Raw genomic sequence first — 26,451 nt, 5'->3', positions numbered from 1 at the left:
CCAGCATCACAAACAAAATTCCCTAAACCAAACTCTCACCCCATACCCTGCAAACATGCTGCTCCCATTCTCTTCCACCTTAGTAAATATCAACTCTATTTTTTTTTTTTTGTTCCAATCAATCTCCCTTCACTCATTCTCTTCCAGCCACACTGGCCTCCTTAATGTTCCTCACACAAAGCAAACAGCACTCTCATGTCAAGGCCTTTGTGCTTGCTGATTTCTCTAGTCGGATGCCCCACCACCAGAAAGCCACATGACTCATTTCTCATTTGCTTCCCTCAGTCTTGCTCAAATGTTATTTTAGGGGTTAAGCTTTCCAATGTCCCTTCTTACCCTGTTCTATTTTCTTTATAGCACTTGCCTCTATCTGACATATATTTATTTTCTTTCTTCCCCAATTAGACTGTAAGTTCCATGAGGGCAAGGGCTTTGCTTTCTTTAGTGGTTGGTACACACTAGACTCAATATTTGAGTAGACGCAAGTATTTGTTGAATGAATGAGTACACGACAGTAAAGTCTTCTCTTCTTAAAAATGATTAGCAACTTGTATTAATAAAGGATAGGATATTAATATGTATTAATAGGATAACATTACTTTCCAGCATGAGAAGGACTGCTAAACAACTACTAATATCAATAAAATTGTATGGAAATATTTTAATATATTTAGTTCAGACTGTTGCCACCAATTAACACAAATTTTAAACTTATGAAGTAATTTCAGTATCTTTCTTACTAGCCATGGAAGATTGACTTTGATCACAAGTGTCAGCCACTAAAATTTCATTTTCATTAGGGTTATGCTGTGAATGAGTTGAAGACTTTGGAACTTTTCTCGATTCTAAGAGGAAAAAGGGGAGAAATTACATATAAACAAACAATGATGAAAAATATTATCAAAATATCATTTTGATGAACCAATATAAACCTGTCTTTAAAAGCAATATAAGCACAATTTTATTAATATAATTTTAATATTCTAAGAAGCAGTAAGTTTATTTCATTTCAATAAGGAAAAAAACCTGGGAATTAAGGACAGTTGCAGAGAGGACTAGCACATATAAGCTTCTTCTGACCTAAGTAATCTATGTTAGTAATATTTTAATGCTGCTTTTCCTTGAGCATTTGTTAAAAATCAACAGGTTAATTTTAAATGTATATGGCTTCATATATTTCTGTAATCTTTGTTTTAGAGTTTTTATTTTCTGGAAGGAAATCCTGAAACATGCTTTATCAGAAATTATTCAGCTGCTTAAGGATTTAATTCAAAGAAAACCAAACAAAGGACAAAGAAAAGGGAAGCAGAGCTTTATTAACTAAAATTAGAAAACATTAAAAAGCACTATAAATTTTAAGATAAATAAGCAAAAGTGGTTAGAAAGAAAAAAGGACTAATTAATAATCAATTTTATAATTTGTGTAACTCAAGTTATATATTTTAAAACTAAAATTTCATATTCCATGTAAAAATGACCAGAACAAGACTAAAATAGACAAAGTAAGTATTTAAATAGTGATATGCTGTTCTCATAGAATGAAGAAATAAGCCAGAAGTATAAATACTAGATACAGAAAAAAACAAGAAACTGCTGTGATTTTTACCCCTGGATAGTCTTATACATGGATTCAAACCTGATTTAAATCATACAGATGCTACCTGTAATGACTCATGTCTTGTTTGACTAGAGACTAAAAAAAACATATGAAAATTCATTCTAGATTCATGATTTTACATTTTAATTTAGCTCCTAATTATGTGTAAGGATTTTTAACAGTTCATTTGTTTTCCACTAGATGGTGACAAAAGCGCCTATAAAATGGGGAGAAAGTCCAATCTTCAAAATATCTTTCTCTGCATCCTCTTAGCAGAAAGAACCATGACACCTGCTTATAATAAGTGGTGCAGAAAGCTTGGTGAATTGCACAATTTTCCAATATCGAAGAAGTCCTATTTATATTCTTTTAAAGGCACAGCTACTGTCAATTTATCTGCATTATACAGATACCTCTAAGATGATGTACATACACCCTCCCTACAAATGCTTTCTTCGGTACAAAACAATTTAGGTTTACAATTAAAAGTCTGAACCATTTACTTTAGACTAATAGTAAAAAAAAATAGTCATTGTATCATGTCACACAATAAATTTCAGGGCTACATGAAAGAGTTGTTCCAAAGCATTTAGCAGTCTAGAGTTAGAAATATGGTATTGCTAAGCTACAAAATACATTATAAAGACATGTATTAATTACTGCCAACTGCTAAACATTGCAACAAAGAAAAAACAGCCAGGTAAAGGTGGCTGCAATGATGGAAACACATGTGCCAAGACTGAAAAGTATAAAAGTTTAGAGCCAGGAAGACCTATATTTTAAATCTGACTAATCTACCTCTTGGTAAGTGGTCTTGGGTGAGTTAACCTCTCTAAGCCTACCTTTCCTCCTCTATGAAATGAACGTGGCAATAGCTAATTCACAAGACTTATGAGAAATAAATATAGTAAAAATGTATGCAAAGCACTCAGCATAGTATTTGGCACACAGGAGGCAGAAAGTGATATTAAGATACACATACACACACACACACTACACAGAAACCATTCACTATTCATAAAATGCTGAGTGGTTATATAGTAAGAGGAGCAACACGTCCTTAGAAAATACAGGCAAAAAAGGCCTTTCCAGTCACTTCACTAATGGAACCAATAAGAACTTTAAAGTTAAACTCAACAGTTATAACATAATCACCTGAACAACAACTATCTTATACTAGATTGAATAATATAAAAACTAAAAATGGATGGAATACTTTTACACCAAAACAGAAAACTAAGATAAAACTCTAAACCTTACCATTGATACACACAGAATGCTCCAATTTAGTATGTGTTTGTTCTGCATATCGGACATGGAGATTTTCCTTTCTTCGAAGTCGGTTAACTCCAGAAAATGAAAAAGCTGTTATTGGGGAATCTGGAATAACATCTTCAGATCCAAGGTCAGCTGCTTTAGGCTGCTGATCATTCCTAGAGGAAAAAATGACAATTGAAAGAAAATTAATTCCACAAATATTTATTAAAACATTTACTGTATGGTATGGTATTAAAGCAGACTTAGATATAGAGATGTAATTCCTTCCATCTAATGTAATAAATTTAAATTCAAAGATTAGAGAAGTACTAACATAACTATAACTATAACATAACATAACATAACATAACTATAGTACCAGGTAGGGGGGTGAAGTATAAAGTGTAGTTGGTAGCACTTGAGGTGAGATTAAGAGGATTTTTAAATGGCACCACAGATCAGCAGAGGATCCAAAGAATTTGAATAAAGGCATGCAATATTCTACTTGTGTTAGAGAACGACAAACCAAAACTACATGAAGGAAATCTTTGATTTAGGAGTGTAAAAATTAGAAAATGAGAAGGAAAGGAATTAAGGTTTTAGAGCATGGAAGTAATGTGATAATCTAGCAGTTGTGGGCAAGACTGACTAGGACAAAAGCTAAGGAGACAAAAAAATCAATTAGATAGTGGTTATAATGGTTCAGGCAAGAGCTTCTGTGGGTTTGAACTAGAATGCTGAAAGCAGGTATGGAAAGGAAAGGGCTAATGTTAAACACTTTGGCAGTGGAATGAACATGACTTGGCAAGTTACAATTGCAGGATGATAAGTAATACTAACACTGATAATTACCAACATTTGTTGAGTGTTTACACAGCCACGTACGGTTTAGAAGAGCTACACGTATTGTTTTAATCATCATAGCTCTGTGAGGTAAGTGCTATTATTACTCTCATTTTACAAATGAAGAAATGAAGATGCAGAAGTTAAATCACTTACTGAAATGGTAATAGAGCTAGGATTTAAATCTAGACAGTCAAATGCCAGGGCATACCGTTAATTCAATGTTAACGGTTATAAAGCTTTCTCATATGACTTGGCTTACTTTGTTTTTCCAGAATAAGACAGGATTGCAGGAAGAGATTAAAAATTAGATATTAGGTATAAAGAGTGTTCCTCACTATAGAATATTAAGGTTGTTAACCACAAGTAATATCAATATATTCCAAGAAACGGTTATAAATCTTTCTTAGGAAAAATTAATCTTTATCCCCTAATGCCTTATATATATCTCTGTCAGTTTATAAAATTCTCATTCTTTTATTCTTTAGTTGGAAATAGTACTACAAATTGATATGAATATAATAAAATAGACTGGTTTGTCACATAATGTGTTATTCTTAGTATAAACTATGAGAGAAGTGACTGTAAGTAGGCTTCAAATCCTGAGTTTTCACCATTGCTTTTTTTTATATATATATTTTTTGATTTTGTAAAAATATTACATTAAAAAAATATGAGGTCCCATTCAACCCCACCACCCCCACCGCACCCCTCCCCCCCAAGCAACACTCACTCCCATCATCATGACACATCCATTGCATTTGGTAAGTACATCTCTGGGTATCTCTGCACCTCATGGTCATTGGTCCACATCATGGCCCACACTCTCCCCCATTCCATCCAGTGGGCCCTGGGAGGATTTACAATGTCTGGTGATTGCCCCTGAAGCACCATCCAGGGCAACTCCAAGTCCCAAAGGTGCCTCCACATCTCATCTCTTCCTGCCATTCCCCATATCCACCAGCCACCATGTCCACTTTTCCCACTCCAATGCCACCTTTTCTCTGTGGACCTTGGATTGGTTGTGTCCGTTGCACCTCTATGTCAAGAGGAGGCTCAGATTCCACATGGTTACTGGATGCAATCCTCCTGCTTTCAGTTGTAGGCACTCTAGGCTCCATGGTGTGGTGGTTGTCCTTCTTCAACTCCATCTTAGCTGAGTGAGGTGAGTCCAATAAATCAGATTGTAGGAGCTGGAGTCTGTTGAGGCTCAGGGCCTGGCTATCATATTGTCAGTAAAAAGATTCAATCCCCTAAATATATCTTAAACCCCAATACCAACTACAATTCCAGTAAAGTAGCATGATAGTCTTATGAAAAGAGATCCCCTCTGGGTCCAGTTTCATCACGCAGAAACACCAGCTCCAAAGAAGGGCCATCTGACATGGCAGTGAACCCTATCTGCCATGACCATAGAACCCGTGGGTCCCTTTAGCCCTCAAAGGAACCAATACCTGGGGATTGTATCTACTTTATCTGTTTCTTAGACTCTGCTCAGTTGTGCATAAGGGCACCATTGCTTTTTTCTATTACCCATATTCTCAACACAGCAATCAGAACAATCCTTTTTAAAATTTTAGTCATACCATATCACCCCTCTGCTTAAAACTCTGTGACATCTCCCCATTTCACTAAGAATACAAGAAACAGTACTTTTTAATAACCTACAAGGTCCTATATGATCTGATCACCCTTTCTATTACCTCTCTGACCTCCTTCCCTATCATATTCTACTCTAGCCACATTCAATTCCTTGGTGTTCCTCAAGCACACATGCACAATCCCACCTTAGATTCTTTTATCTAGCTGTTGCATCTGTTTCGAAGGCTCACGCCCCAGATACCCAGGTTAATTAAGCTAATTATTTCATTTCCTTCAAGTCTTTGCTGAAATCTTATTCTCTCATTAAGGTTTACTTTGACCACACTACTTAAAAACAGCAAACCACTCTATACCCTAGTATGTGTCCTGCTTGTGTGATAGTATGTAAGCACTAGAATACAAAGATCTTTGATTCACTGATGTATCACAAACACCTAGATAGTGCTTGGCACATAGTAAGTGCACAATAAATATGTTTAATGAAGGAAAAACGACAGATTGCACTAGAAAAATATATTTTTGCTCATCTAGGTATATATTCTTACTCAGTTCAAATCCAGAGCAATGACACCTAAAGACTGGGTCTGTGATTGTGGTTGTTGAGTAAAATAAAGCTAGTTGACCTTCCTGTGTCAAAAGTCGTTACTGATCTTATTTGCAAATGTGATTCTTACCAGTCTGGGTTTTACGTGACAAATCAGTCTATTCTACCATACTCATATCAATTTGTAGTACTATTTCCAACCAAAGAATAAAAGAATGAGAATTTTATAAACTGACAGAGATATATGTAGGGCATTAGGGGATAAAGATTAATTTTTCCTAAGAAAGATTTATAACAGTTTCTTGTAATATATCGATATTACTTGTGGTTAACAACCTTAATATTCTATAGTGAGGAACACTCTTTATACTTAATATCTAATTTTTAATCTCTCCCTACAATCCTGTCTTATTCTGGAAAAACAAAGTAAGCCAAGTCATATGAGAAAGCTTTATAAATTAATGGAGTGTGAAATTTATCCGACCTAACTTTAACTAATCACCTACTCACCTATTAGTCATAAAAATTCAACCTGAAACACAAATGAGTCAAGAAAAGAAACTGATTTCCTGGCAGAGTCAATCTAGAAGTAGCTGGGAGCACAAAAGGGGAAAAAAACCAACAAACCAATCCCCCTCCCCACAAAAAACAAAAAGCAAAACTAGCTTTTAGTGATATCCAAATTAAGGAGACAAGTGCTAGTTTGTCTTCTTTGTCACAAAAGAAAAGGAGAAAAACTTGTGTTAAGCAAGTTTTTCTTTCTTTCTTTTTTTATTAGGTCTCACTTTGAGTTCGTGACACAGCTTTTGGTTAAATGAATTATGCACATTGGTCAGTCTTCTTTCACTTTTCCTTTTAATATTTCTGGTTGATAGTTTTGTTCTCAGGCTTCCCTTTAGATTCCTATCAAAATTGTTTTAGTCATTCTTTTCTTCCCAAGACCTTAGGATCTAGGGTCTTTCTTCAAAAGGAGTTTGTAGAAAAGTTAACACTCAGCTTTTCCCCTCTGCTCTGAAGAACTTTTATTTCCAATTAAACATAGTTTAAACTTAAAGAAACAATATTATAGCTATCAAATTCATTAAAACATTCTGATTTTCAAATAAGGGAAGAAGGAGATTCCCTAAATTACAAATGAATGAGTCTGATACCAGATTTTAATAAATTATAGAAGTTATTTTCAGAGAATTTATTAGTTAGCTCTTAAGGAAAGGAATCCCTGATCTCTAAACCAGTATAAGTTTCATAATATGAATAGTTCAAATAAGACTTTAAAATGTATGTAGGGTTATTAGACCCGTTGTTCCGAGGAGTGCTTTATAGGGCTTCCTGGCTCTCAGGAAGGCATCTGACAATGATTCTCTTTGATACCCTCTCACTGTAAACAAAAGGTAATATAAACTTGGTATCAAGAGAGTAACACAGACTCCTAACTGACTGAACAATATCACATAATAAATTATCATTAATGAAGGAACTCTGTAGTGGTGTGCCTCAGACCTTCATCCTCTGGCAGATTTTAGTCAACATTTTTTTTTGCCTTTATTTTTTTAATGTTACATGGTCTTGATTCAAGGCACTGATGAAATATTTATTCATCAAATTTGTAGAAGAAACAAAGCTAAGAATAAAAATTAACCATATTTGGCAGAAAAAAAAAATCAGCCTATGAAAGACTGCCAGAGGAACGTTAAAATAATGGGTCAAATACAACAAAATGAAATGTAACAGGAATAACTGCACTGAACTGAGTAATGGATAGAGTCCTGGTTCTACCACTTACACAGAGTGATACCATACAGGTAACCTTTCGAGGCTCTTTTAGCCCAAAGACTAGAGAAGGGGTATACAAACTCTGAAGTGAGGGAGAACTGAGTTTAAACCCTGGGTCTGGCACTTACTAGTCACACTGGGCAAGTAACCTCACCATTCTGAGCCTCAGTTTTCTCATCTAAAAATAGGTAAAGTACTGTACTTTCTTACTTCTTTTTATAGGAATATGTATGGATGTAACCTACTGCCCAGAAAATAAGTAGTTGTTTAATCAGTAGTGCTATTACCTTAAAATGAAGGAGACTAAGTGACATAAGGTTTCTTCAATAATCATGAAGCCATGACTCTAAAGTTCTATATTTATACCTAAAACAGCAAATCTAAAGTAGCAGCTAGAAGAAACAGGGCGTAGGCATTGATACTAGTTAACTGTAAACCCAACAATGAACCAACAGTAACATAATATATGTTTTGACCACATTAATATAAGTAGAACGATATAGAAAAAGGGAGGTGATGATATTGCTCTATTGGTCAGACTATACCTAGAATATTAAGTTCTTATAAAATATTGTCAAACTAAAACATTTAAGAGAAATGGTACTCTGAAGATTCTCCAAGCAATGGCACATGAGGAATAGTTAATGAACCAAAGGATATTTACTTTAGTGAAGACAAGACTCAAAGGAGCCCTCATAGCTGTCTTCATGCATATATATAAAAGGCCATCAAGTGGAAAGGTAGATGTGTTCCAGATGGACTGAAAAGTCAAAACCAGAATCATCAAATACAAGGAGGGTGGTTTCTACTAAAGCTTAGAAAAGACTTTCTAATACTATCAGTTGACTAAAATTAAATAGGCTTGTAAGACAATGAACTTGTAGTAAAGGTGTTTGAACAATGTTAAAGAAATTGTACAAGGAATTTAATTTAGAAGACTGAATGAAATGAATCCTTAAAGTCCTTTGAAATCTTAAGAATACAGACTCCTTTGACTTTCTTTCAGACTCAGCACATCTATTTCTAAAAACAAAGAATCATGACCTCAACACTTAGCTTATTTATTTGATTTCTATGATCAACAGAGTTGGCTCCTTCTCCTCTCTTCTCTCTAAATTTTATAATGCCAAACTTTTACTAAATAATCTTTTACTGTAGTGTCACTAAATAACTGCACTACCATGTATGGCAGTCAAGATACCAAAATAAGCTCAGGTGAGCTAGAATTACTGTATTTAATGAGTCAGAAACATAGTGTCAAATAATTTGTTTTCTAAAGTTCAGGGGAATTTCAGACATTAATAGCATCCTGTTACAGAGGTTTAGGCAGAGGAAACTAGGTTGCCTTCACAAATGTTTCTTGCTATTTTTAAAAAATTGTCAAATAAAAGGAAATTTCCTTAAGGAGAGCACTATCTTAAATTTCAGTAGAGAATTGAAAGATCACCTATTTTATTGCTCTAAGGCATGTCCTAACATACATGGCCCTGAGCTCATCAACACAAGTATTCTTCACTGTATTTTTTTTTCAAAGATTTATTTATTTCTACCCCCCCCCCCCCCCGCTGTCTGTTCTCTGCGTCTATTCGCTGTGTGGTATTCTTTATCCGCTTCTGTTGTTGTCAGCGGCACGGGAATCTGTGTTTCTTTTTGCTGCATCATCTTGTTGTGTCATCTCTCCATGTGTGTGGCACCATTCCTGGGCAGGCTGCACTTTTTTTTGCGCTGGGCGGCTCTCCTTACGGGGCGGACTCCTTGTGCGTGGGGCTCCCCTACGCGGGGGAATCCCTGCGTGGCATGGCACTCCTTGCGCGCATCCGCACTGCGCATGGGCCAGCTCCACATGGATCAAGGAGGCCTGGGGTTTGAACTGCGGACCTCCCATGTGGTAGACGGATGCCCTAACCACTGGGCCAAGTCCGCGTCCCACTTCACTGTATTTTAAGCTGTAGTCTTTTCTTCTTTTTTAAAAAGTATCAGTGAGCTTTAGCAAGAAAAATTTGTGAATTTGAGAGCACTAAAACCAAATAAATTCTAAACTAGAATGAATTAGAATTAGTATGTCTGCCAAGCAAATGACATAGTCTAGTTTCTTTTTCTGGCTATAACTTTATTTCAGAAATAAGCATCTTGTATAATTTGAGATGGTTAGAATAGTTATTTCTGGATTACTACAATAAATATTTGTCAAAAATAGCAATCATCTCAGTAACCGTATACAGACATATTTCTTTCATTAAAGACTTCAAAAAATATCTCATCTGTATTAAAAAATTTACAAGTGTCACAAGGAAGTTAAATAATGATCTATGCAGGAGAAGGAAAATTTTGCTAGGAGAAACCCTAAAGCAGCAGTTTATCCATTCTACTTTTTACTGATACAGTTCATAAAGATATAACTAATTTTGCTTTGCTTTTTAGGGCTTAATCTGAGAGGAAACACAAAAAACCAATAGTCTTAAGAGAAAAACGGCTTTTGTGTTCTCAAATATAAGCTTTTTTGATAAAGGCTTTAAATCTCAAAGAGAATAGAAAGGAAAATATGTATTCATTTATACATTTTAATAAACAGGCAAAAAACCAACAACTATGAACACATTACTGAATTCTCAAATATGGAACAAACTTCATGCTTTGAATATTTTATCTTGATAACTTTAAGAATAGTTTTTCTAGAAATCCAAAAGTAAGACTTCTACAAAAATATATTAGGGATTTTCTGAAGTTAACATTCTGGAATACTGTAACAATAAGGGCCAGATTTGACCATGTCTACCTTGTAAAGAGAGCACTCAGGTGGAGGGGCAGAAAAATGAATCACCTATCTTTGTTTTATGATTACTGATTTTGCTAAATCCAGCAGATGAAAAAGTGGTCCCTTGTTTGTTTCCAAATAGCCAGATAAATCTCACTAGCTCTCTACCACATTTATTGTTCCAAATAAATGCTGGCATATGCCCTGCTGGGTCTTTTTTTTTTTTTTTTTAAATAAAGATTTATGTATTTATTTTATTTCTCTCCCCCACCCCCACCCCCCACCCCAGTTGTCTGTTCTCTGTGTCTATTTTGCTGCGTGTTCTTCTTTGTCCACTTCTGTTGTCAGTGGCACGGGAATCTGTGTTTCTTTTTGTTGTGTCCTCTTGTGTCAGCTCTCTGTGTGTGCGGCGCCATTCCTGGGCAGGCTGCACTTTCTTTTGTGCTAGGCGGCTCTCCTTATGGGGTGAACTCCTTGTGCGTGGGTCTCCCCTATGCGGGGGACACCCCTGCGTGGCAGGGCATTTCTTGCATGCATCAGCACTGTGCATGGGCCAGCTCCACATGGGTGAAGGACGCCCGGGGTTTGAACCGCGGACCTCCCATGTGGTAGACGGATGCCCTAACCACTGGGCCAAGTCCGCTCCCCCCTGCTAGGTCTTAAATTTCAAATTCTAAATATTCAAAGTAAGACTGTGGTGACCCATCCCATCTCTTTTAGTTCCTTTACGAAACCTCTATGTCATTTAGGACAGTACTGATAATATTCTTAAATCCAAAAATATGCAGGTAAACACAAGTTTTCTATTTTTACTTAACCAAATAAATTTAAAAATAGATAAAATAATTATGATAACATAATCTTAGTTTACATGTTCATTAAAACATTTTAAATTACTCTAACATGAGAATTGGAAATGTATGTGCTTATCTGGAAGATAACCACTGAAATTATTCTCCAGAAGAAAAAGCAGGATTGAAGCATCACATTAATATTGGAACATTTTAAACATGTTGACATGTCCTTGTCTTCTAAACTTCAACAAAAGCTACGTGTACAAACTCCTTAGTGAATATCTGCCCCTATTAAACAAGCAAGACATCTGATGTACTAGAGAAGCCAGTAGCTGAGTCATTTCATTTCTTTCTATCATAGTGGAAATTTGCTTAAATATATTTAATGTATCCATATAGATTCTCATCATTGAACTGAAAGGATCATATCTTGACCTTCATATAACAGTGCTACTTCAGCACACCTGATTACTTCCTGGGTGTCCACACAGAAGGAATCTGCTGAAAAGAACCAATCCACTGTAAACTGCCACCGAGTACAGTGTGGCACCGGCTACTATGGTAGGTGGAAGAATGGTAGGTATATCACAATGAGGACAGAAAGACAAGCCCTAGGCCCACTCCCAGGGGGTGCCCATGTTCCTAAACTTCTCACCAGGAGCATACGTGGTCACAGTGGAGAGGCCACCCACAATGCTGGCTGTGTACCAAGCAGCTCTGATGAGAAGAGGGCCCCCTAATATTGCCAGAGAAGCCATTGTAATCCATCAAAAGAATGTAGCAAACAAGCAACATGCTTTGGGTCAGGACAGTGGTCATAAGGTATTGAACATATCAGCATTCCAGTTCCAATCATGGCTACAAAGGTTGTACCAGTTGTCACCCAAGAGTCTCTCATCATGAAGTTCATAAGAACAGGATATCCATTCATTGACAAGGCAGGCAAAGCTGTTAAACCAATTCTTTCTGGTAAGTACAAATAGGTAGAATGAATTTTATCCTTCACATACTAAGGTCAAATTACAGACTTTTCAATAGTTCCAATTTCATTAGACATTCCCAAGTCATAGTAGCACAATGCTCCAAGACCAACAGCAGATCTTCCAGCAACAAACCATCTTCCCATCTGATGAATTTTAAGTATTTTTTCTATTGATGACTCCAATGTTGCATCTTTGAGTTCTTGGCCAGTTTTCCCAGGCCAGATGCCAATTCTCATCTTCTGGCATAGTCCTTGCTAGGTGTTAAGAGCCACTGATTCTTTGTAATGGAATTCTTCAGACTAAGGAAGCCCTTGGTGAAAGCTGGATGGAAAACCCTGGAAGGCAGTGTCCTGAAACGCACAAACTTTGCCATAAGTGTGATGGTGCACCGGGTTTATTAAGCAGATCTGAAATGTTCAGTCCCTGGTCACCTCTTCCACATAGGTCCCCTCATATAATCTATATTTTTTCTTTTTCTTTGTTTTTCTTTTTCTATTTATTTTTTTCCCAAAGTGGGTTCACTCTTCTTGGAGGTACTGAGATACCAGGTCGATGCATGGAGTAGACTAAGCAAGCCCCTATTCCATCTCCCTACTCCAAAAATCCATTTAATATAGAAGACCTATCAGATATTAAACTGATAACAGATACTGCACTGGATCTTAGCCAAGGGCCAAGAAGCAATAACCTAGTTTTGATATAGTTCATATACCTTGGCTTTAGGGCAATCGCCTATCTAATTCTGTATTAACCTCTACACACTTGGTATCTTACCTATCTGTGATATTCATAAATATCTTAAGATATACTACACATGCTTTATATAAATGGGAACTAAGAGAGAGTCATATAATTCTGCTCTGCATTAGGCAGACCATATCCAGAAAAACAGAATTTTTTAAAAAGACATTGATTGACACACAGTAGAAAGAACAGAGACTTTAAGTCAGAAAATATGGGTTTTGAGTGATAGTCTCATTACCTACTTGTTGTGAGACCATAGCAAGTTATGTGACTTTTGCTAACTTTGGTCCCATCTGTAAAGAAGGGGTTATAATGCGATCTTGCAGAATCATAGTGAGGATTAGAAATAATAAACATAAAACACATAAAAGAGTAAATGGCAGGTAGATATAAGTTATTGTTTTTATTCTTTATAGAAATGGAGGGAGAGAGAAGACTAATAGAGGGAGGAAGAAGTTTTCTAGGCCTGAGACTTGTATAACAGGAAATAGTTTGCTTTTATAAGCAAGGGCTGGAAGGCAGGTAACAAAACTCAAATGCTTATTTGAAAGATGAGTATTTTGATAATTTCTCTATTATTTAAAATAAACCATTACAAAAATTACAACACTTTAAATCACCATGCTTTGATATTTCTCTATATTCTTTTGTGTTTATGTGATTAATCACTAATTTAATGACTAGTGTTAAAGCCAAAGGACCTCCTTGGCAGTACATAATGAGACTCTTTCTCTCATCTCTTGGATCTGACAGCAGACAACCCAAAGATCAAGCTCAGAGCTTAAATTAGAAGGGAATAAAACACTAGTGAAGGCAGAATCCTCAACCCAGCAAGTGGGTCTTAAAGGAATAGCCTTATTTTGGAATGAATGTGATCCTGAGAACACAGAAAAAGGCATATGCATTAATGTTCTTAAAAATTCCTGAAACTCCAGATTTCTTCTAAACATTTCAGGCCTGCAGAAGTGGCCCATTTCTACCCAACCCTGGTTTGAGAATAATACAGAGATTTCTGCCTTGCAGAAAAATAAAAACACCATTCCTCACTGGATTTTAACGGCTCTCTCCTAAGTCATAGGGGTAGGGGTGAGGGGAGAGGAAAGAAAGCATTGAGTGCCACAGAGGTAAACGTAGTTAATATTCCTATGATTCTTTGTCAGGTAAGGAAATATCTGCATCTAAGAATCAAACATGTACACATATAATTTCATATTTAGACTAACAAGTTTTTTTGTAAAACTGTACGAAAGAAAACATTCCGACAGTGTCTGAAAGATTTATATTACCTTCCATCTCTCTCCATCTACACATTTGTGAATCAAATCCTATCATTTAAGTCACCAAAAGATAAAACAAATATCTAGCTTTCTTTCTACCACTTGTACCACCACTTATTATCCCAGAAAGGTATTCCCTAATCCTCGAATCCTAAACTAGTATCCCTAGTTGCCGCTACTATCTTATCATAATGTGAGATGTTTATTCATGTGATTGATTTATAAAACAATTAAGAACTGTCAAAGACAAAAACTGCACCAGATAATGTTAAATACCCAAGGATGACTTTTTTCCGGGGGCTATTACAGAGGGAGAGAGAACTGAATTCAACTTCACTGAAATAGAGACAACAAGCTATTGGAAGTTTGGAGAAAAAGCCTTGGAAGATAGTAAGGGGGGTTGATTACTGGGATGGATGAGAGATTTACTGAGGTTGTACTTAGGATGGTTCAGTTCCACGGAAAGGGGTGAGGGATTTTCTGAGGTTAAGATTAGCAACACTTCATTTGGAATGTTTTCCTTTGCAGTAATTAGGTCACCTGGTTCTGTAAGGACTTGGAGGGAGGAGGAATATAACTACCCAGTTAGGAAACTCTCAGAATCCTGGATAGCAGGAGTGAGAGGAAGAAAAAAGGGAGATATCAGATATTTAGATATTTGATATTTAGAATAGCTGGGATGTGATGTTGTCTTTATCCCTTTTCTCCCCTTCAGGCAGAGATGTTTTTCTCTGCAGTCCTAAGGCTGTAAGATTGGTTTCAAAGTAGTTAGGAGAGGGGAGGGAGCAGGTAGCGGCATGTAAGGAGTAAGGCCAGAAGCTTGTACTAGAAAAACAGACTTTGTCACCACCATTACTGATTTGCTAATCAATAAATCCCCAGTATTTCCTCTAATGCCTCACCTATGGTATAGACACTTGGCAATTTGTGCTAAGTGAATAAATGAAAGAAGTTAATAGATTATGAAACTTGAAGAAGCATACTTGTGTATATAATGCAAGTATTTTAGAACTATAATTGAGAAGAATATAAAGAGATGAATTATTAGAAACCATTTTAACTTGGTCAGGGGGGCTAGTCTGGAAAATATGCTTGGTCTTCTTAATCTCTGATGGAAATAACTGAAATCAAAATTCAAATTGGGGACATTACTATTGATCTTACAGCAATAAAGAGGATTATAAAGTAATATCATGAACAATTTTATGCCAACAAATTAGATAATCTAGGTGAAATGGACATATTTCTAGAAACACACAAATACCTCAAAGTGACTCAAGAAAATAGAAAATCTCAACAGACCTATAAGAAGTAAAGAGATTGACTCAATAATCAAAAACATGTCTGAGACTAGATGGCTTCACTGACTAATTCTACTAAACATTCAGAGAAGAATTACCAACTCTGATCAAATTCTTCCAAAAATATGAAGAGGAGAAAGCAATCCCTAACTTATTCTATGAGGTTAGCTTTACCTGTTAGCAAAGTCAGGTAAAGATAGAATAGGGGAAACGGACTGTGGCCCAGTGGTTAGGGCGTCCGTCTACCACATGGGAGGTCCGCGGTTCAAGCCCCGGGCTGCCTTGACCCGTGTGGAGCTGGCCCATGCGCAGTGCTGATGCGCGCAAGGAGTGCCCTGCTACACAGGGGTGTCCCCCGCGTAGGGGAGCCCCACGCGCAAGGAGTGCACCCATAAGGAGAGCCGCCCAGCGCGAAGGAGGGAGCAGCCTGCCGAGGAATGGCGCCGCCCACACTTCCCGTGCCGCTGACGACAACAGAAGCGGACAAAGAAACAAGACGCAGCAAAAAGACACAGAAAACAGACAACCGGGGGAGGGGAGGGGAATTAAATAAATAAAAAATAAATCTTTAAAAAAAAAAAGATAGAATAGGAAAAGAAAATTTGAGACCAATTACCCTTATGAACAAAAAATGCAAAACTCCTCAACAAAATACTGGCAAACTGAATTCACCAGGATATTAATAGGACTAAAATGAATTCACCAGGATATTAATAGCATTATTCACTATGACCAAAGAGGATTTTCCCCAGAAATACATTGATGGTTCAGTATAAGAAAATCAATCAATGTTAATTGATGTCAATGCTGAAAGACTTAAAGTTTCCCCCTAATTTTAGGTATAAGACAACAATGTCGGGGAAGCAGATGTGGCTCAAGCAACTGAGCTCCCATCCGCCATATGGGAGGTCCAGGGTTTGATTTCTGGGGCCACCTGGTGAACGCAATTTGGCCCACATAGTTAGCTGGCCTGGGCAGAATGCTTGCCCATGGAGGAGTGCTGGCCCATACAGGAGTGCTGGCCCATGCGGTAAGCTGGCCTGAGCAGACACCTGGAGCAGCAAGATGACACAATAAAAAGAGACATAGGGAAAGATGAAGAGATGCAGCAGACGAGGGAACTGAGGTGGTACAAGAGATTGAGCACCTCTCTCCCACTCTGGAAGGTCCCAGGATTGGTTCCCAGTGCCACCTAAAGAGAAGATAAGCAGACACAGAAGAACACATAGTGAAGAGACACAGAGAGCAGACAACAAGGGAGTGGAGAAATAAATCTTTTTTAAAAACGACAACAATGTCTGCTCTCACCAGTAGTGTTCAACATTGTACAAGAAGTTCTAGCAAAAAAAATTAGAAAAGAAAAAGAAACTTCCAAATTTGAAAGGAAGTAGTAAAACTATTTTATTCACAGATGACTTGATCCTATATATAGAAAATCCCAAAGAACTGAAAGGAAAATACTTAGTGCTAATAAAGGCTTTCCAACAAGTTCTGGAGGACATTATTAACACAAAATTCAGTAGTGGCTCATTGGCATTTTTTGGCAAGTGCTCTCCTAAGAAACTAGCCATCATTTCTTTGAATTAACAATAGCACTTTTTAAAAATGGGAGAAATTAATGAGTAGGTTACCAAATACTGTCCCTTGAAGCCAGCCACATACACCTCAAGCTTCTCTTTTTAAACCTTAAGAACCTAGACTAAAGATGTCAACAGCCACGAGCCCACCAGAGGAGAAACCAGAGAAGATGCAAACTGCCCACAGACACCCAGAGTCCTTTTTTTTTTTTTAAGTTATTCCCCCCACTTGAGGCTTGCTTGTTGTCTGCTCTCTGTGTCCGTTCGCAGGGCAGCCAGGCTCTTGCAGTACTTCACTTCTGTAAATTCCCAATACCCCAACCATAACTCCCTATTTTTGGTAAAGCAATTCTGAATGTCTTCCTACCATCTTCAGCTAAAGAATCTGAATACTATCCTCTCCAGTATATTTTTCCTTTTTGACCATGGCTGAAATGTTTTACTTTCAGAAAAAGCCAATAAACTTTTTACTGGCAATTAAATTTTAAATAAGAAATGAACTGTACACAAAGAAATGATGATCACTTCAGGCATTGCCACCTCCTCCTCCCTATCATCAGGCCTTTAAGAGATTGTAGTCTTCACAGGCAAGGGGGACCTGTGCCCCTCGAGCCCTGGTGCCTGTCAGGAGCCCCACACCGCTTCATTTCATGGTTCTCTTATATCTCTTCTAGTACAGGAGTGAGTCACTCAAACTCTTGTGGTAAGCAGCGGTTTCTTAAACCTTACACCCAAAGCATGAGCAACAAAGGAAAAAATAGATAAATGGGACGTCCTCAAACTTAAACAATTTTATGCATCAAAGATCTTTGTCAATAAGGTGAAAAGTCAATAAGGTGGTAAGCACAGTCCAATAAGGTTTTGATATCCATGCTACATAAAGAGATAGTACAACCCAGCAACAAAAGGACAAGCAACCCAGTTAAAAAATGGGCAAAAGACTTAAATAGACATTTATCCAAAGAGGAAATAGAAATGGCCAAAACACAAAAAATGTTTAACATCATTAGCTATTAGGGGAGCGCAGATCACAACTACACTGAGGTATCATTTCACACCTTATAGAATGGCTATTATTACAAAAGCAGAAAACTATAGGTGCTGGAGAGGATGTGGAGAAATAGAAACACTCCTACACTGTCGGTGGGAATGTATAACGGTGAGCCTTTGTAGAAGACATATTTGAATTTCCTCAAGAAACTAAATATAGAACTGCTATATTGTAACCGGATTTTGACTAGGTTCTTGACTATGTTGCAGGAATGAATTTCAAGAGCACACTGGGTTAGTTAGGGCAGTAATTCATTAAGGTAGGGAGGGAAGAGAAATGGGAGAAAATAACAGATCATGGGTCCCAGGCAGAGGGGACGGAGCTGAAAAGTGATAAAGCAGGCTGATTTACAGACTACAGCTTCTCATTATAGATTATAAATGTGCAGGTTTTGCTTGTGCGGTAATCTTGGCAGGGGGAAAAACAGTGAGAGCAGGGTGCAGAAGGCAGGTACCTGCACACGGACCGGCACCAGGACAGGCACCAGGATAGGGCGAAGGCAAGAGAGCAAGAGAGACTTCCGATATTCTTACCCATTAACCTAAGAGATACATATACTCTTCATACATATTCCCAATACACAAACAAAAATACAGTGAATTTCTTTGAACTTTTCATAGCAGAACACTTCATAATTTTTACAAAATGAAATCTCCAACTTGTAATTTATCTATACAGTTTATATAGTAACTAAAATGAAGAAAGAAATATTGGGAAAAAAATAACTCAATTTTCTGCTGCAATTAGGGAAAAATACTTACCCAATTTTCTGCTGCAGTTGTTCAGAAAGTTTTTTATTTTCTTCCTGTAGAGTATTCTTTTCATTCACTTAAATATAATGTGAAAAAGAAGGCAGATAATGTAGTTATATTAACGCTGACAGGCTTTTTCTATAAATTATGTCAACAATAATGGAAAAATTAGGATTTTCTAATTCTAAGTCATAATGTTAGTCAGGGTTAATGCTACTGTGCAACACTAATTTGTTACTAGGTAGTGATTACTACATTTCATATAATATTATTTCCAGGTAACTGATTGACTGGATAATATCATGCAATGCTTGTGGACAGCAAAGAAAGAGTACCTTGCATACTGGGATTTATAGTATAATTATTCCTACTGAAGATAAGAAAGTATTCTATGTGGTTACACAGTTCTTATAATTTCAAATACCATTTTAATGAGAGTTACCCATCTTGAAGTAAATCTGAGCATAAAAGCTATGAAACACTGAATATCACTGTAATTTTCATAACATAAGCAAATTTATTAGATCTAATTTTCTTCCACATTTTGTTTCATCAATAATTATAGCATCTGTAATTCAAATGTTTCTATTAAAGTAGTATTTGTTTGTTTGAATCTACCTCCACTAAGTTTTTCTATCCATTCCCAGTTAGTTTATAGAGAAGGTGAATTTTGGGCTATAATTTCCAATGCTGCCAACACAAAACTATCATCAATACTTAGTATGAGGTCATTGGTCAAAAATGTGCTTTTCTAGGCATAGTAGAGCTAAGAAATTAAAATCATAGCATATATTATTAATTCCTACCAAAGAAGATTACAATATTCCAAAAATTTAAGTCAGTGGTTTATAAATCTAAACTATTTTTTACATTGAGTAAACGTTTTGAAGACTTGCAGTAAAATATATAAGGTAACTATATCCTGTGTAGGAGCTAAAAAACTTAACATATGGACATTAACCTAGATGTCTAATAAGGGAGACATTTTATACAATCAAAAATGAAAAGGGTCACTAGAGAGGTACAAACAAAGTACGGAAAGGGAATTTCAAGGAGGAAAAAGGTTACTTTGGGCTCATAAGGATTCATGAGAGAGAGGACAACTGAAAAGGACGGAAGGCTATTCATGCACAGAATTAGTAGAACAAAGTTAGACATAAAGATTAGGTATAATAAATGGTGAAAGCCTTTAATACCAGGCCAATAAACCTGAACTTTATCTTAAGGTTTATCAGGTATCATTTTTCATAGATAAATGATGCATTCACAGTCATAGTTTGGAAAGATTGATTTGTTAGTATGTACACACTGAAGTAAGAAGAAAGTATTGGCAATAGGAAAAGTTGGGGCATCATTAAAAGAAATGAGTACCTGGACTAATGTGGGAGATGGAGAAATAAGAAATGAAGACAAGAGCTGTTTCAGAGACAGAATCAGCAGTATTTGGCAATTCATCCTCTCTAGGGGTGAGAACAGTCAAAGAGGACCTTAATTTCTAATTTCTAGATTTCTCCAAACTCAAACAATGTCAAAACAACTCTAAAATAGGGCGGTATAAAATAATGGGGTATCTAAGGGAGTATAGGAATTTTCCCTTTGAGATAATGAAAACATTCTAAAATTGACTGTAGTGATGACAGCACAACTCTGTTAAGAAAATGAGAACCACTGAGTGTACACTTTGAATGGACTGTACAAAGCATGGGACTGTATAAAGCAGGGAATACAGTGGTGGAGGATGGATTATGGTAAACAGGATAAATATGAGAATGCTTTCTCCTGAAAGATTACAAATATATAATACTCAGGTAGGGTGTTAATAACTGGGTGGGTTGGGGGGAAAATATACCAAATATAAGATATGCGCTATCGTTAGTAGTAATATTTTCATTATGTTTTTCTTTCTTCTTCTTGTGTCTCTTGTGTCAGCTTGCTGCGTCTTCCTGAAGCTCACTGTCCTCTTTAGGAGGCACCAGGATCCAAACCAGTGACCTCCCATATGGTAGGCGGGAACCCACTTGCCTTAGCCACATCCGCTTCCCAGTTGTAATATTCTGATCATGTTCTTTCATAGTTTGTAACAAATGTTTCACAACAATGCAAGGTGTTGGTGGTGGACAGATATACGGGAGCCTTGTATGCATGTTTGTTTTGTAGATAATTAATTTTACTATACACTTATTATTTATATATGTTCATGTATGAACGATATACTTCAATAAAATTTTATTTAAAAAGATAGTCCATTCCAAAATTGAAAAAGCCAGAAAGGTTACCACTACTTGATCAAAACTATAAAAAATTCCTGAGTGATTTAAAACTAGACAGGCTCAGATTGATGGTAAAATCCAACAAAGACAAAGGACTTACAGAAAATTTAAATAGTAAATTTTTCTAACAGAACTTCCTATCTCACTAGCAGATAGCAAGGTCCAGAAACTGCTTAATGGGTAAATAATGGGTGGCTGAAAGTTGCCCTTAGGCTAAAGACATAAGATATAGCTCTCTAAAGTAGTGAGAAAGAGATGAAGCAAATATAGTAAAACATGAACACTAAGTCTATGGGATCGGTATATGGGGGTTAATAATCTCCCTACCTTTCTGTATTTTTGAAAAATTTATTAGGAAGAAAAAAAGAGACTAGGTAGTCTTAAAAAAGAACCAAAGGCGGCGGACTTAGCCCAATGGTTAGGGTCTCCGTCTACCACATGGGAGGTCTGCAGTTCAAACCCCGGTCCTCCTGGACCCATGTGGGGCTGGCCCACATGCAGTGCTAATGCGCGCAAGGATTACTGTGCCACGCAGGGGTGTCCCCCATGTAGGGGAGCCCCACACGCAAGGAGTGCGCCCTGTAAGGAGAGCCGCCCAGCGCGAAAGAAAGTGCAGCCTGCCCAGGAATGGTGCTGCACACACGGAGAACTGACACAACAAGATGACGCAACAAAAAGAAACACAGATTCCCGTGCTGCTCACAACAACAGAAGCGGACAAAGACAACACAGCAAATAGACACAGAGAGCAGACAACCGGGGTGAGGGTGGGGGGAAGGGGAGAGAAATAAATAAATTAATTAAAAAAAAAAAAGAAAAAGAACCAAATAGAATTTTTAGAAATGAAGAATGTGGTTACTGAAATAAAATAACTGACAGAATGGTTGAGGAAATAGCTAGCATATTGAATAAAAGATCTGAGGAAATTAGAGAATGCAGTAGAGAGAAACAAGGGGATGAAAAATATGCAAAAGATGTTAAGAGACATATAAAGGATAGAACAAGGAAGTGTCATCAGAATCTCAGAATAATTAAGAGAGAATCGAGAAGACACAATATTTGAAGAGCTGGTAGCTGGCAGTTTTCCAAAAATTTTTAAAGATGTGATTCTAGAGAAATATAATGTATACTAAGCAGAACTTAAAAAATAAAAACCTCATCCAAAATGTAGTAAAACCTATAAAGAATTGTTACTCAGCAAAATAACCTTACAAGAATAAGGGTAAAGTAAAAACATTTTCAGATAAAAACTGAAAGAGTTTAGAACCAACAATCCCTTCTAAAGGAACTTGTAAAAATGTATCTCAGAAAGGAAAATAATCCCAGAAGGAAAGTGAGATGTAAAGACATAATGAAAAAAGAAAATGGCAAAACATGTAAGTAAATCTTAAAAACACTGTCTGAATAAAATAATTGTTTTAAAAGTATCTAATTATAGGGTTAAAATGTAGAAATGAAATGCTGGACAAAAATAGCATGTAAGTGAAAAAGAGATGGTCAGAGTTAAGTGTTCTAAAGTCTCTATTATTCAGAAGAATATTAAGATATTAACTTCATACTTTAAGAAAGCATGGTAAAATTTAAGGCTAAAAAGGAAAAAATATAAAAGGCTTAAAAAAAAAAGAAAAGGATCAAATAGAAATTGAATAAGAACACAAACACCCTCGATATTCATTAACTGTGAAAAATAAGAATACGACAGAAAAAAAAGTAAGGGTTTAAAAAAAGTACTACAGAAAGAAAAGGCAGGATAGAAAGAAAAAAGTAGCATATTAAAAAATGGGGGAAGCAGACTTGGCCCGATAGATAGGGCGTCCACCGACCACATGGGAGGTCCACAGTTCAAACCCTGGGTCTCTTTGACCTATGTGGAACTGGCCCATGCACAGTGCTGATGTGTGCCGTGCCACGCAGGGGTGTCCCCTGTGTAGGGGAGCCCCATGCACAGGAAGGGCGCCCTGTAAGGAGAGCCGCCCAGAGCGAAAGAAAGAACAGCCTGTCCAGGAATGGCGCCGCACATACAGAGAGCTGATGCAGCAAGATGACGCAACAAAAAGAAACACAGATTCCCGGTGCCACTGATAAGGATAGAAGCGGTCACAGAAGAACATACAATGAATGGACACAGAGAGCAGACAACTGGGGGGGGGGGGGAAGGGGAGAAAAATAAATCTTTAAAAAGAAAGGGGGGGGGGATTCAGGAAAAGTGGCAGCAGTGACAACATAGTTTTTTAATCTCTCCAAATTCTTATGTAAAAACAGAGCAACTAGAAAGAAACATTAACAATTCAAAAACAGAAGCCCTTGTATTTTATTCTTATAACAACTTTATATGGGATATGATCTCAATAACTTTTTTTTTCAGTGTGGTACATTCATTGCAATTGATGACCATACTTTGGAGCATTGCCACTATAGTTTACATGTAGTTTACACTCTCTCCCACACAATTCTGTAGTTATGGCAAGACATAACGGCCTATATCTGTTATTGCAAGGTCATTCAGGACAAGACTTGAAAATGTCCCCGTATTACACCTGTTTTTCCCTCTCCCTGACCTCAGAAGAGCCACAGTCTCCACATCAATGATATAAATTCTTCCATTGCTAGAATAACAATAAGTCTATACTAGAATACCAGCAAGTCCAATCTAGTCCATAGTTCATTCCCTGATCCTGAGGATTCTGGGATGGTGATGTGCATTCCACCTCTAAATGAGAGTGGGGTTTCAGTCCCATGTGGCTGATGGATGGGACTCTCCTGCTTGAAGTTGTAGATAACTTTTCTGTTGCTCATTTTTATGTGACATTAATTTTACTGAACTTTTCAGTAATTATATTGGTGGTATTTTTAAGGGTAATATGCTGAAACTATTATGCTTGTAATATGAGATAAAATGTTAAATGAGTAATTATGGGATATTTTAATTTTATCATCCCTGTGTCCTTCAGAACCAGGATTTCAGTGTAGAAGAAATACACATGTAATAAAGGAGAGATTAATAAAAGCTCTGTAATATTGAACTTGAAATTTCAACATGAACTCATCAAGTATTTTATCTATTTCCTAGCTCTGTCCTCTGAAAAGGCCTAGAAAGAATGACTCATGTCATATCTAATCAAGGTAAATAAGGGCAAACAAATAACATGAGAAAGGTAAAAAGGAACATATCTATCGTATGGAGTTTTTTTAAAAAAATAAGAATATAAAAAACATCATACTAGAAAGTTAGAAAATCTAAATGAAATAGGTTTAATGTCTATAAACTTAAATTACCACAATCAACTTAAGAAGAAATAAAAAACTGAGAACAATAACAATAAAATTTAAAAGGTGGTAATATCTAATTCTAAAAACAGTAGCAAACTAGATGATTTCACAAATATTCTTATATGCCTTCAAAGACTGTTCTTATGTTATTTAAAATATAGAAAAAGCACCTTGAGAGCAGAAAAACTGGGAAACTTTCAATTTAACAAAATATTAATGTACCCAACATTCATCTATTCTGTTCTAGAAACGAAACAGTTTGGCACTAGAAAATGGCAAAATTAAAAATTAAAAAAAAAAAAGAAGAAAGGATGTAGACACTGAGGAAGAAATGAAAGAAACTGCCTTGCTACTGTACATACAGGGCAAAACCTATTACAGTGATAAAAGGCAAAACATCAAAAACAAAGTATTATGATATTTTTTGTTTTTTAATACCCCAATTCATTTTTACTTTTAGTTTTTCTAAATCAGTATGTATTCTATTTCTAATCTTTAAACCTATCAGTACTATTTCATTTTCAACATATTAGGCTTCATTTTTTAGGAAGTTTTGGACCACAGCGGGGTTCAACTATTGCAGAGGAGGAATGTTGGTGGGGTATTATTGATGGGCACCACATGGTTGGGAGGGAGTTCTCCAGGGCATGTATATAGGGTACATAAAATTGTTCAGATATATGCTGGATATTTTCATAGTAGTTAACAGTTACAAACAACAACTGAGGGACTGCAGAGTTCCTAGCCAGGGGAGCTCTGTCACATTCCCCAGAGGAAGAGCAATAATCCCCCAAGTGCGAGGGCAAACATCAGTGAAGAAGGATGCTCCAATGATGAGCCCTTGATACTGATGACTATGCTTATGAGCCTGTGTGGCTAAATTTGAATTAGGCCTAGAGCATAAGGGTGCCGAAGAGTTACCTCCTGAGAGCCTCCATGTTACTCAAATGTAGCCACTCTCTAAGCCAAACTCAGCATGTAAATGCATTACCTTCCCCCCCAGCATGGGACATGACTCCCGGGGGTGAGGCTCCCTGGCACCAAGGGATTACTACCAATCACTAACTGGTGATGCAATTAGAAAGAGACCTTGAAGAAAAGGGGGAAATGGTAAAGATAAATGAGTTAATATGGCTAAGAGTCTTCAAAAAAGAGTCAGGAATCATCAGAGGGGTCACGCTTACACATGCCTCAGCAGGATCCCAGAGAAGCCAAAGTAGATACAATCCCAGGTACAGGTGCTCCTGAGGCCTACGGAGACACACAGGTTCTTTGATCATGGCAGTTGGCTCTGGAGTTCAGTGCCTTGTCAGTGGGCTCTACCTGGGAATTTGTGTTCCTGAGTGTGATAGAGTTGGACTCAAATGTGAAATTTCTACACATGCCTCTTCTATCACTTTTACTGAACCTGTGGTTGGTGTTGGGGTTGGTGTATACCCAGGAGACTTCAATCTCTGGACAGGCCATGTGTCAGCTGGGCTCTAAGCCTCAGCAGAGTTGCAGCTCCTACTCTCTGGTTTGTTGGACTTGTACAGGTCGGCTAACAAGGAGGTGAAGATGGTCAACCACCACACCAGGGAACTGAGAGTGCCTACAATTGCAAGCAGGAGAATTGCATCCATCAACAATGTGGGATCTAAGCCTCCTCTGGATATAGAGGTGAGTGGACATCACCAACCCAGGGTCCACAGGATGGAGGAATAAAATATGGGTTAGAGTGAACTTACTGGTATTTTATTATAGAACTACTGTGACTAGTAATGGAAGAAACTGTAGCATTGATCTGAAGAAAGTGGCCAAGGCAGTTGCTGAGGGCAGGGAGAGGGAATTAGAGATGAAATGTGGGGGCATTTTTGGGACTGGGAGTTGTCCTAAATGATACTGCAGGGACAGATGCTGGATATTATATATCCTGCCATAACCCACTGACTGGACTGGGGGAGAGTGTAAACTACAATGTAAACTATAATACATGCAGTGCAGTAGCGCTGCAAAATGTATTCACCAAATGCAATGAATGTGCCACAATGATGAAAGAGGTTGTTGATGTGGGAGGAGTGG

General features: G+C 37.1%; 1 protein-coding gene and 2 pseudogenes across 7 annotated transcripts in view; all 3 read right to left on the bottom strand.

Annotated features, from left to right (window-relative positions):
* The window catches only part of RBBP8 (RB binding protein 8, endonuclease), a 113,266-nt gene that overhangs the window by 27,075 nt on the left and 59,740 nt on the right, over positions 1-26,451 (bottom strand). For all 7 annotated transcript variants that reach the window (XM_004465112.3, XM_004465111.5, XM_058277538.1 and 4 more), the window contains exons 6-8: positions 18,860-18,926; positions 2,858-3,030; positions 741-845 (exon numbers count right to left, since the gene is read on the bottom strand). In XM_004465112.3, the coding sequence (XP_004465169.2) occupies positions 741-845; positions 2,858-3,030; positions 18,860-18,926 (345 nt within the window). The remainder of the gene's footprint in view (positions 1-740; positions 846-2,857; positions 3,031-18,859; positions 18,927-26,451) is intronic.
* LOC131273670 (growth hormone-inducible transmembrane protein pseudogene) lies at positions 11,347-12,658 on the bottom strand (annotated as a pseudogene).
* LOC111765735 (U2 spliceosomal RNA) lies at positions 12,660-12,833 on the bottom strand (annotated as a pseudogene).

The sequence above is a fragment of the Dasypus novemcinctus genome, chromosome 16, assembly GCF_030445035.2.
Source record: "Dasypus novemcinctus isolate mDasNov1 chromosome 16, mDasNov1.1.hap2, whole genome shotgun sequence".
NCBI classification, from domain to species: Eukaryota; Metazoa; Chordata; class Mammalia; order Cingulata; family Dasypodidae; genus Dasypus; species Dasypus novemcinctus.
The sequence above is the reverse complement of the archived record's forward strand: the minus strand, read 5'-3'. Positions and strand labels throughout refer to the sequence as shown.